The sequence below is a fragment of the Anser cygnoides genome, chromosome 10 (assembly GCF_040182565.1).
Source record: "Anser cygnoides isolate HZ-2024a breed goose chromosome 10, Taihu_goose_T2T_genome, whole genome shotgun sequence".
Classification (NCBI taxonomy): domain Eukaryota; kingdom Metazoa; phylum Chordata; class Aves; order Anseriformes; family Anatidae; genus Anser; species Anser cygnoides.
This window is the reverse complement of record NC_089882.1, coordinates 476,455-489,027: the sequence shown is the minus strand read 5'-3', so window position 1 is coordinate 489,027 and position 12,573 is coordinate 476,455. Positions and strand designations below refer to the sequence as shown.

Below are 12,573 nucleotides of genomic sequence, written 5' to 3'. Positions count from 1 at the left end.
AGTTTTACTAGATCTACACCATTCTGAAATTTCCTGTCTTGCTGCATCACATTTAGTTTGCACAGGATGCTCTCAGAGTTGTAATTCTAGATCATTTCTGTCTCTCATGATAAAATTATTCATTTTCATATATTTCACAAAACATCTCAGTAACAGGAAAATGCAGTCTGAAGGCATGAATTTGCTAACTGAAATGCACAATGGAAAAAAAAATATTTAATTTTTATTGCAAGATGTTGGCCCACCGACCAGTCAAAAGATATGAAAGGCAAGTAAGTAGGCAAAAGAAATAAGGGAAGAAAGTAGGAATTTCCACCCCAAATAAGAAAAAGTGCAAGCAGCTCAAAGAGCCTGTTTTCAACCGTCTCTTAGCTAACACTGTGCCTCAAAGTTTGGGCATCCAGTGAATGGGCTATGGCCCTATGAAATAATTTTTAGTGAGGTGCCTTCTTAAGTTTATGTTAAAGATGTGTTCTTTCTCTTTTCATCTATATGGTGATAAACAGGTACTTTGGCTACAGGAGCAGATGCAGCCATCTACAAATTCAGGCTGCTGTCCAGCTTTTGTGCTGCTCAGGGCTCCAGCACGTGTCTATACGATGCCCACAGTTTAACAGAATCTCTCTCCAATAAACCACATAACCAGTCTGGAAGTTGTAAAGTAATAGTTTGTGAGGAAGAGACATTCTGGCAATCACTTTTAACCAGAAAAACTCCCTAAGGACAAGGAGGGATGGTAAGGAATGTGCCGAAACCCTGAGCATCTTCAAAATATGCAATTAATACATCGTTACAATATACACATCAACCTTAAAGAATCTTTATTTTCTAATCTATGGAATTACTTGAACACAGATTTCTCATTTGTTTTTAATGATTGTCAGAGAAAGAAAATAACATTCTTACATAGTTATACAGCAATTTATAACAAATCCTCTGTTTGGTTATCTGAGCCTATTTCTTACAGCTGGCTGAAGGCTACTGTAAGACTGTTCCAAGAAATAAGACAAGCAGTTTTAAGGAGCTGTTGATTCCTTCATACTACTACTTCAAATTCAGAGTAGGTAGATACTAACAGTTGGCCCTTTCTCTAGTTCATAGATTTCAAAGAATAAATAAATAAATAAATAAATAAATAAATAAATAAATAAAGACACCTTCCCCCTCGCCTTCTATGTAATTTATACCAGAACCTTTCATCCTTATGCAATTTCTATTGCATAAATCATTAAGCAATAAAAAATACACCAAATAACTTGTATTTATTTAAAGGAAGTCTACTAGGAAGGCAAGCAGTTGTGATTTGAAGACTTCTGAAGTTACTGAATCATTCACTTCCCGTACTACTGTTTCCACAATTAACCACCTCCTTCTCTACCGTCAAACCTTATAAAAATCTTTATTGTTGCATATTGTTGGAGACTTTTTACTTAATCGGAGAGATTAAACTCAAGCTGAGAATTCCCAGTCTAAAGGTTTCACCACATTCTTCCCCTGTGCAGCCATCTTAAGTGGGAATGTTTTATGTGTCTGTGCCTAGTCTTGCATAAATTCTGCCTTGCCATTTTTCAACTGCCTCTTGTAATATCCCACAGACACGTGTTCAAATCCATTTATATTTTTCATATATTCACCTCAGCCCTTTCTGCCATTTTTACTGCGAGCATTTCATATGGGAAAGGGTTTGCACTTTTTTTGTTTTCGCCGAAGGTGCAAGTAAAAACTACTGTATTTCTCCAGGCTCTTCCTACAGTCAAAGGAGAGAGACTGACACTTTTAGGGAGATTTATTCACAAGTGTTTGAATAACTAGTTCAAATTAGATTCCTAACTAGGTTAAATAAGCAGTTCATATTAAACGGCTAGTTAGATGAATTAAATGAAGGATTATACTACTGTGCACTCTTTATTCAAAGTCCATTCTTACAACACTACCTAATTCAATCTATTCAAAGAGGTGAAATTCAGGCTAATCACGTATCTTTTGCAAGTCCCAGCATTACTTAATTCCAGAAACCCCTCTTCACTTTTAGCTACCTGTTTAAACTTCTAGCTGAAAAGCTCTGCAGCTTGCGACATGCCTACACCAACTCTGAGGCCTTAAAATAATAAACAAAGGTGCTATTCTTTCTTGGGAAGTCATGTCTTGAGAAACCCATGGGTATGAGTGTGCCTTATTTCTACCAGTATAATTTAAAATAAAGAACGTTTTCAAGAGATTTGAGACTCAATACATATCCAGCAAAGTACATAAAAGTAATAAAACATTCAGTGCAACTTAAATGGATAAAAAATGAGATGCAATTACTATTGCCCAAAGTATAAACATCATTGAAGTGTGTCAAATCAGGTAAATTGCTGACATAACTTAAAGTTTAATACAGGTCATTTAAAGTCTCTGCCTCATAGGTAAAGGCTGCACATGAGAGCACACACTGTAATGCTATCTTTCCAAAAATAAAGAGAAGAAGTTTTGAGGCAAGTGAAGTTATTTCCCATTTTAAATCTGCAATTAGATTCAAATTATTTGGTAAATCATTTCAAATAAGGGCTTCACCTGTACACATATAAAACAAGTTCCAATTCAAGTTATATGTTTCTTCTAATGCATCTTGAAATGCATCATATCCCAAAATGAAGTCTGCTATTAACCCATTATTGAAAGGTCTTCATTTTCATGTCATCTCACAGGAAAAAAAAAAAAAAGTTACGTTAATGTGTTTGACACCTCTGCCAAAATCCCCTTTTACATGAACATGATTTCAGCAAATTTTAACTAAAATTACTTCCCATAAGAGGTGGACGTTATCAAGCAACTTTCCCCAATTTTCTTTTACAAGTCTTAAAAAGAGAAAAGAACCTCAAAAAACTGTTGGCTGATAAAATCATTAGTAAAACCTACTCACAAAGCTGAAGACAGAAAACACCTAGACCTCTACGGGGTATATAAAATAGTTTGCAGTGTTTCAGTTTCATCAATCTATGAGGTACTGTAATTACTAAATTCTAACAAGAAAACATATGAAATACAAAAAATTTCTCATGATTCAGTCACAGAAGTTCAGGCTCAACTGATTTACAAGTCAATACTGAGACAGCCTTAACTGTCTAGAACTGAGATGTACTGTGAGGACATTTACGAGATTTTTGGCTTGCTTTGTTTTTAAGCCTATCCTATCTCCAGTGACCACACAGTTTATAGTGTTATTTAATTCCGAAGTAAAACAAGGCTTGTCATCAGAATTATTTGGATTATACAGAAATAAAGGTTAATTAAAGAAAATAATCATAACCAGGACCTTATACCTTACACTGACTGGAAACTATACTACTATCTTTCATATCCTATACCCTGACACATTTTTTTTCCTTAAAACCTGGAACAATCTCATACTATTTGTATAAAACATCATAATCATTTATATCATAAGTAACATATTAGACAAAACTAATGGAGTTCACTCTCTGCCATTATATAGTATTCCTTGTATCAAGCTATTTTTCTAATCATTCTAACATTACTTTTTCACTTAGTTTCACCAAAAGATTAACAATAAGCAAGCCCAATACAAACAATTATCTCCTGCACACCAACAGGCAATTACGGATCATTTTAAGTTCAATTGCTTTATGTAAAATGTTGAAGCTAAACTGCCTTCTTATGCAGGAAACAGGAAATAGAACATGGATACATGTCAGAAGCCAACTGGTTCTCCACTAGAACTACACAATCCCAGCAACCCATCATTGAAAGCATTGTATATTGAGCTCTTTTTACCACTGTCCATCTGCCAGCACTGAGATTGTACTGTCTTGGATAATAATATTTGTCTGATAAAGAATTAGGAAATCAAACTAGTGGAGAGCCACTGGAATTTATCACTATCGTCAGCAGCATGACAGGTACTACAAACCCTGCAAAACAGATTTGCACAGCTGAAGATTTAAAATATGCAATCTCTAGTACTCAAAAGCTAGACTGAAATCTGCCAGTGTTGCTAGCATTTTTACCATTGTTCTCATTACGCTTACTTTAATGTTTTATACACATATATGCGCATATATAGATGTATGCTGTCTGGCCTTTTAAACAGAAGTTGGAAATCCCACGATTTCACCTGTATCTTCCAAATGTACAGACAGACAGTAAGACACAGTACACAAGGATAATGAGAATCTCAGAAGTATTTATTTCCTGCTTCCATGAGAGTGATGAGCTTAAGCTAACTCCTTTTTTCTCCTAAAGCTTTGTTAGCCAGAAATCTGAAACATCCTGTAAGACTCCCATTTACCTGAAATAATACAATTCTCTGAATAGAAAATATTTGCACTTTATTTCACAGATATTTGTGTTTCTTGAAAAGGATACACACACTAAAAATAAAGTGAAAAAGCAATAACAAAAAGCATTCTAAATAGTATGGTGTGCTCCAAGCCTATGAAGGTTTTATTTGGTTGGTTGGTGGTTTTTTTCCTTAAAAAACAAAAAACAAAAAACAAAAAAACACTGCAGGAAATTGACAACCTTCTTAACCCTGGATTTGTGGATTTACGCATTCCATTAAGTGTAACAACCATCTCAATCTCATATTCCATTACACATACTTTTATGATCTGATTTTGTGGATAGATAGCAAACTAACACACTGGCCTGGTTTAAAGACTAAATTCACAGTTTTTAAATAAATTAGAAATTAAATTGCATTAGAAAGGACCACAGATTAGTATCACGCACCCTTGTACAGACCCCTTCAAAATACATCAGTAGCTTCACCCTTCACAGTAGAAATACACTGTAGAAAAGTATCATGCAGAGCAAGCAAAACTCAGTAAACTAAAAAAAAAAAGGGAATGAAATCACAACAATCAAGTCATTAGGGCTCAGCCCACCTTCCTCCACCCTCACATTGAAGACAAAGAGAATTAGACAAAACTACGCTCTTAAAATGCACTCATAGGTACTATTAAAATAAATTGTAGAATGAGATCTGGTGTGCTACCAAAAAATATATATCAAATAGACTGACATTTAAAGGATTTAAAATTATTTCACTATTCTTAAACAAATTGTCCTCTACATAGGCTTGCAATAAACATATCATCAGCTTGACACACGTAATTAACTAAACATTTATATTGCATTTTATGATTAGAAGATACCATACCTCTGTCTGAAGTATTGCAGCTCTCTGTTCTTTGGCAGTAAGTGACTCTTTAAGCACTTCAATGTGTTGCTTGCAATCTGAATTCTGATTGCTAAGGGTTTCAAGCTTAGTTTGTAAGGCAAGAAGTTCCGATTCTTTTTTTGAGAGTTCTTGTTTCAGTTGGTCAATCTGTAATGGGAAAAATAAAAGTTTAGATCATTAATTTCATTTTCAATTCATAGTTGCACCTGAAACCTGAAAGGTGAGAATGACCAGAATATAATACAACTCAGACACCTCCTGTAAATTCTGGAAGAGAATTAAGATGTGAACTTTTAACAGTCAAAACTTCCAGTGAGTTTAATGTATTTTCAAGGAACCTGTCTTAAGAATGATTGTCCTGCTCTTGTCAAAGTTAAAAAAGAAAACTCTTAAAGCTTAAACATGATGATTTGGCCTATAAATTCACCATAGACCTCACTTAAGTTCAAAGGAATTTATCCTGTGTGAGGCAAGTCTGGCAGGACAGAAAATATGCATAGGAAAAAAAGTTTTCATAAAAGTATAAAGTGAATCCAATAGCCTATTCCTTCCAACTGTGTGATTCTTGTGACTTAAGTTATCATTGGTCCAAGTGAATCAAGGATTTTAGGAGCCCTATGAGGAAAAGCAGGCATCTTAGTAAGGAGCGGAAAGCAGGGAAATGGAACTTTAGCCTTACTTTTCTCGCAAATTTGTTGCTGTCCCACTATCCCCACCTCCTTTTTTTTTTTACTCTCTGGCAGTTCACATGGAATTCTCAGGCACTAGGAAAGTCAAGCAAAAGAGATTAGCTTAAGAGAGGTCTGGGGAAAATGTTCGAAAAAAGTTCCAGAGTGAAAGGTCTATGATATTTTTAAAAGCGTATCCCTAGGGGAAATAGCAGAAATCCATTCACTAAGAAGGAGCTTCTGAATTCTGCAGGAGGTTCATCAGTAAATGACATGGAATTGTGATTATTCTTCCCTTTCTACAATGCTGATTTGAAAGGGTGGCCACAGAATGTGAAAGTGTGGTGGATTCAGAAAATCAAATCTAAGCAAAGCACTGGACAATATACAGAGCAATGCTAAAGGATTGTGAATTACGTGACACATAACTATTCTTTTTAAAGTTCTGTGAAATAACACTGGTCACCAGAAGAGTTCAGATGTGTCATCTCATGAGGATTATTTGAACTAAAACTCCTCAGTGCATCTGCATAATTCAGAGAAACCACATTTACTTGGAAAGTTTTCTTGATGACTGTAAGGCCTAGACAACTTTCTTTAAAATTCAAGTTTCAGTTCTGAAATGACCAAAGAAATCCTAGAACAGCTTTTTCTATTCTCTTACTTCAATTCCATCCCAACAGACATTGAGATGCAAGAAGTCTAGAAGGGCTAGACAGAAGGTTAATCAAAAGTCTCCATGAAAAAAAGAATGGATATATATATTCATACGTAATTATGTATATCCACAGGTTGATCCTACTTAACCACATCCTAAATATCCACATACTAAAATATGTCACAGATTCCATACTGTATGGCAGAGTCACCAGAAATATCTTCTGCTAATCAAACTATTTCTAGTTTGTTCTACGTTGCATTTTTCTACGTTGCGTTTCCTTAAAAATTCAATAAATTATTTCTTTCAACGATGTGCAAAACAATACATTTATTCCTTATTTCTCTCTGTAAGTCTCAGTATGTCTGCCTACCTGGTTAACATATTTGGCCAGCCACCCCTGAGCTACCATATAAAATCAAGAATCTATACTAGCACTATAAGCAATCACCTTCACAATCTGAAAATATCAAAATAAGAAAAGGAGCATACAAAAAAAAAAAAAAAAAGATGTAAAGAAAATGTAAAAAGTGCCGTTAAGAAACTGCTAGAGAAGAATTTCTCTTGAAAGCAAACCACCTTATTCCATCCATTGCCAGAACATGTAAGCAAGTATGGAAACTGAGACAGAAATGTATATGAAATGAACAATGGGAAAATCTGTCTACGATATATAAAGACAAAAAGTAGATCTGCAGCCAATCTGAATTACATCACATGCTTTATATGAGACCCATGTGAACATCGCAGACACTTAATCTCTCCTTAAAACTCTTTTCACTTTTTTCCATGACACAACCCACACTCTGAGGAAGAACCAACATCCCACCCCCTCCTCCACTCCACACACACACACACACACACACACACACAAAAGAAGGTTGATTTTCATTGCAGGTATTTTCTTTGTGTTTCAGAAACAGAATCTGTTCCTTAGTTCTGACTACAGTACCTACAAATTGCCAGAAGTTTAAAAATGTGTTATAGCTCTCAAAAAAGAAAATCTGTTCAATAATTATGCTTTTGGCTGGTGTTTTATTAAAATAAAGTATAAGGATGAAAATGTAATGAAACTTCAATTTAAAAAAATAAAGTATCAAAAATAACAAAGGCATAACAAGAAACCACATTACTTTTAAGGAGAAATTTTTACTCCTGGGTATATTTGCTTTCTAGAAGTTCTGCATAAGCTATTAGTGTGTAAAAAAATGCAACAGGGCCTGAAATAATTTTGTCTCAAGCAGATGTGCATACATTTTCACTTTGCTATATCTTAAGTGGTGCAGAAGACCAAGAGTCACAACCTTGTGACCTCAGTACAAAAAAAAAAAAAAAAGCAAGAACATTTTCGTACTTTATTAAGACTACAATGAAAATAATGTAAAAGTCTAAGTGCTATAGCATTCATAGAACTCTGTCTGTCCCCTGATTATGACCTTCCCATTTCATGCGTGTAATTTGCCTGTCACCACTTTTTTTTTCAATATTGCCCAAAATGATCTTGTTTCATCACCTTAGCTGAAACCCCAGTTCCTTTGTCTTTCTTCTCAATGATTATCACTTCCTTTAATTTCAGTTCCTCGTATACTAGCATTTTGAGAAAACCATTATGATTTTCCTTACATTATTATTTTTACATACCAAAAATCTTACCTGACATTACAGGGAGAAAGAAAACACATGCAAAAATAAAAAATAAAAAATAAAATCTGAACTTTTTCCCTGAATATTGCATAAGTTAAAATTAATGGGCTAAACCTTTAATTCAATAATTCCATTAAATGAAACTACGCTGATTTATCAATCATAATAATTTAGTCTTATAGGACAAGTGATAACTGGTTTTTCAAGTGAAGAAATTAAGTGAAGGAAGAACAGCAATGCAAGTGAATTTGCTGCACAGAGTAGACTAAAAGTCTAACTGTAGGTTCTACAGTCTATGCTGTGCAAGCTTTTTTTTTTTTTTTGAAAGGTTTTATAACATATCCAGACCTATCCACAAGAAACGCTGTTTTTTCTTGTATATTTCTTTTACAGGATCACCTAGAATTTGCATGCTTCCTTCAAATAGTGTAAAGAGCTGTTACTCATGGATGTTAATTACAGAGAGCATTGTTATAGTGCACTTCAGCTTAATCAATTCTTAAAATTCAACTTAACTCTAATTTGCTGAAGTGATACTGAACAATCACTAGGTTTTCATACTCATTCTTGTAGATAACATGAGGCCTCTAATACTCAAAAGAACTACTTGAATTCTAGAGTGAAAACTCTCACCTGTAAAACGCAGCAGTATTCTTTCAAGTATCTGGCTGCTAACCAAAGAACAAAGGGGGAGGAAGCATTGCAAAGCATTGCAAAGCAGAAGTTAATTTTTTTTAAATGCATATCATTCCACATGCTTTCTTCAAGTTCTTATTAAGGATATCTGAAGTTTCATATCTTTTAGTCATGAAAAATTTAAGACTTGTTTTGACAACTTCCGTATCACGTGAGCAATAACAATTTTGTCCTTTCAAATAGAGACCAACGAGAGATACCATAAAGTTTTCTCATTTCTATAATTTTCCATTTCACAGCAAGTCAAAATTAAAGCCTATAAGATTGTAAGCAGTGAATATTATTAAAAATTAAAAGGAACTCTTTCCAACATTCTCTGCATGCATGTGCAATAAATAATGTTCTAAGTTGGCCTCCATTTAATGCCTTCCCTTTTACTTAAATCAAGAACACATATATTTCAAGAATAAACGTGAAGTATTAAAAGCTTTATAGCACCTAAGTTTGTTAATGGTGAGAAGAGTTTTGTTCTATTCTTTGCCATCAATCAGGACTTAAGTATCAGAATTTATCAACAATCTCTGGTTCAACAGATCAAGTACAGTAAGGCCGGTTTGCTGACAGCTACATAAATATTTTTCCACCTTGAAATGTTCTGAGATGAATGATAAAAATAATATCTTCTGCTACAAATCTTAATTTTAAGCAGAAAGAAAGGACTGGTGAAAGAAAACAGACAACATTTCATCAGAACGTGACATTTATCAAAGATCAGAAGTATTGCAAAAAAACAATGGCATGTTTAATAGTCTTCTCATTCATCTGCTTTCTGTATCACAGAAATACAACAAACCTCTTCCTCTCAAAGACCTTAGAATACAGTTAACAAAATATTAGCCTTTATGCAATATTTTTAAGCAATAGATTTGCTTTAGGGTATTAGTTTTGTTGTAAATTACTATAACTGGATTGCTTAAAATTTAACCATGTTTAAATGGGCAAAACAATTTTCTTGACAACAATACCACTTAAGAGCAAGTATCTTGTCAAGAAGATAAGAAGGATCTACTACACACACAATAAAAACCTATGAAAATCAGAGAAGTCAAATTCTCTAGAAAGTGCTGTCTGTTTCATTCTCTGACCATAGACAAGCTGCACACCTTCCCAGAATGCTAGCTTGCCCAACTCTAAAAGGTTGGCAATGCTATTTATCTACCTGATATTGCAAACTTTGTACTTTAACTGCAATATTGCTGAGTATCATTAATGTTGAGAGAAAGTGGTAGGCAGAGAACTGCACTTCAAGCCACTTATCTCCTCATTTGCTTATGTGGCCACTAGAGAGGTAACACCAGCTCCTTCTCCATTTTTTCAGAGCAGCAAGTATACATTTCAGAAAAAAAATGGATCAATCCATTTCAAGTCCCTAGAATTTCACATACAAAAAAAAAAAAAGCCTAAATATTATACAAAACAAAAGAACCAAAACAAATAACTAGGATGGAAAGACTTAAGTGTGAGATTCATTAATAATCTTGACTACTAAAGGGTTTTGCCCAGATTTTATTCTTCCATTATGGTCACATTTTAATATCACTGCAAAAAATGAGATAGCTGGTTTTCCACTTCATGCTGTTGCTGCTTTTTTCTCCCCATCTTAGTTTATCTTATAAGTTAAAAAATTTGTTATTTCCAAAACCTGAATTTTAAATGAGAATGGTAGCATCAGCTTCCGTCTCTATATTTTTTATTTTATATTTTAAACAAGTACCTAAACTTATTATTTTATCATTTCGTGAACAAAATGTGCAAGGTGAGTAGCTGGGGATAAACCATTACAAAAATGTAATGTATATATTTACTAGAATTTTAAGGTAATTTCAAAAAAATATTAGAAATGTAGTATTAGAACTCACAAGAAAAGACTATTTGGAGAGAACTCATCTTTACCTAGAAAGCCATCAAGCAGGTTGAAATTAAAGGAGGTAAAAAAGTCCAGCCAGAACAACAATTTAGGCATCAAGATTTACTTGTGATGAATTTTAAAATAATGAAGAAGGAGTTCTACTTAGCAAGCCTGATACCAAGAAAATGTGTTCCACTACTACACATTTATTATCTGCTTGTGGGCAACTCAGTTATCTATGTATAATGATTTGAAATGAAGAGGACACTGTAGGAACAAAGTCATTAAATTGCAAGTCATTAAAATGCTAAAAACTTAAAATTTGGCATCAGCAGCCCTTACTGTAAAACTACTATGAAAATAAGGAAAAAAAAAAAAAAAAGCACAACTAAAACTGTGCCAAAATGTTGCAAGTCAAAATGATAAGATAATTCATTCAACATTAGAACACCAAACAAAAGAAAGAGAAAAGGGCACATGGTATAAAGACTAAGGATTGCAGTTGTCTCCACAGCAGTTTTGGAATATGCACTTTCTTACCTCTCTGAAGTCAAAATATAAATGAATTCTTATTTAACCAAAATGCTTCACTCCTCTATAGCTAGTGAGTACCACATAGCAGAGGTTTACCAGTGAAAGATATGCAGAGAGCTGCTTCTGTTGAAAAGGGTCTAGTTAAAACTTTTGTTCACCTTATTTAAACACCGTTAAGATATTAATAGACCTTACCTTATTTTTCATGAACTTTGAGTGACTCTTGTAAACTTCTATTTGTTTTATTTCTTCTTCTCGGTCTTCTGTATTCAGAACTCCATTTGTCTTTAACATCTGTATTTCATCTTCAAGATCTCTTATATTGCGCTCAAGTGAAGCTATTTTTGTATCCTAAATTATATAAAAAAGAGTATTGAAAATTATATGAAACTTGTATATTAAGGCATAAAAATGTTTCTGTACCTGCAGAAACATCAAATAATAAGACAGCAAAAATAGATAGTAAAAATACAGATTGCACATACACCATCATAAACCAAGAGTAATTCTATCAATATTGGTTTAAAGAAACACAGATTTTAGATCTCTTTAACCAGTAGAAAAAAAAAATGCAATGCTATGTTCTATTGCATTATATATAGAGGACATTTTCTGGTCAAAATCCTCTCTATGTTCCTACATGCTTAGGAATGAAGGGAGAAGGGATGGGGAAGAAGATGTGGCCCTCACTATCCACGAGGAAATGTTTGGCGACCTGCTACAGCACTTGGATGTACGCAAGTCGATGGGGCCGGATGGGATCCACCCGAGGGTACTGAGAGAACTGGCGGAGGAGCTGGCCAAGCCGCTTTCCATCATTTATCAGCAGTCCTGGCTATCAGGGGAGGTCCCAGTCAACTGGTGGCTAGCAAACGTGACGCCCATCTACAAGAAGGGCCGGAGGGTAGACCCGGGGAACTACAGGCCTGTTAGTTTGACCTCAGTGCCAGGGAAGCTCATGGAGCAGATTATCTTGAGTGTCATCACGCGGCACTTGCAGGGCAACCAGGCGATCAGGCCCAGTCAGCATGGGTTTATGAAAGGCAGGTCCTGCTTGACAAACCTGATCTCCTTCTATGACCAAGTGACGCGCTTGGTGGATGAGGGGAAGGCTGTGGGTGTGATTTACCTTGACTTCAGTAAGGCTTTTGACACCATTTCCCACAACATTCTCCTCAAGAACCTGGCTGCTCGTGGCTTGGACTGGCGTACACTTTGTTGGGTTAAAAACTGGCTGGATGGCCAGGCCCAAAGAGTTGTGGTGAATGGAGCCAAATCCAGTTGGAGGCCGGTTACTAGTGGAGCCCCCCAGGTCTCAGTGCTGGGGCCAGTCCTCTTT

At 34.9% G+C, this 12,573-nt stretch overlaps 1 protein-coding gene across 21 annotated transcripts in view; it reads right to left on the bottom strand.

The window, feature by feature from the left end:
* Positions 1 to 12,573, bottom strand: part of ERC2 (ELKS/RAB6-interacting/CAST family member 2) — a 523,782-nt gene that overhangs the window by 382,170 nt on the left and 129,039 nt on the right. For all 21 annotated transcript variants that reach the window (XR_010834045.1, XM_048047550.2, XM_048047548.2 and 18 more), the window contains 2 exons: positions 11,430 to 11,585; positions 5,165 to 5,332 (listed from right to left, as the gene is read on the bottom strand). Coding sequence is in view for 20 of the 21 variants with exons in the window: in XM_048047550.2 (XP_047903507.2) it covers positions 5,165 to 5,332; positions 11,430 to 11,585 (324 nt within the window). In the remaining variant the exon portion in view is untranslated. The remainder of the gene's footprint in view (positions 1 to 5,164; positions 5,333 to 11,429; positions 11,586 to 12,573) is intronic.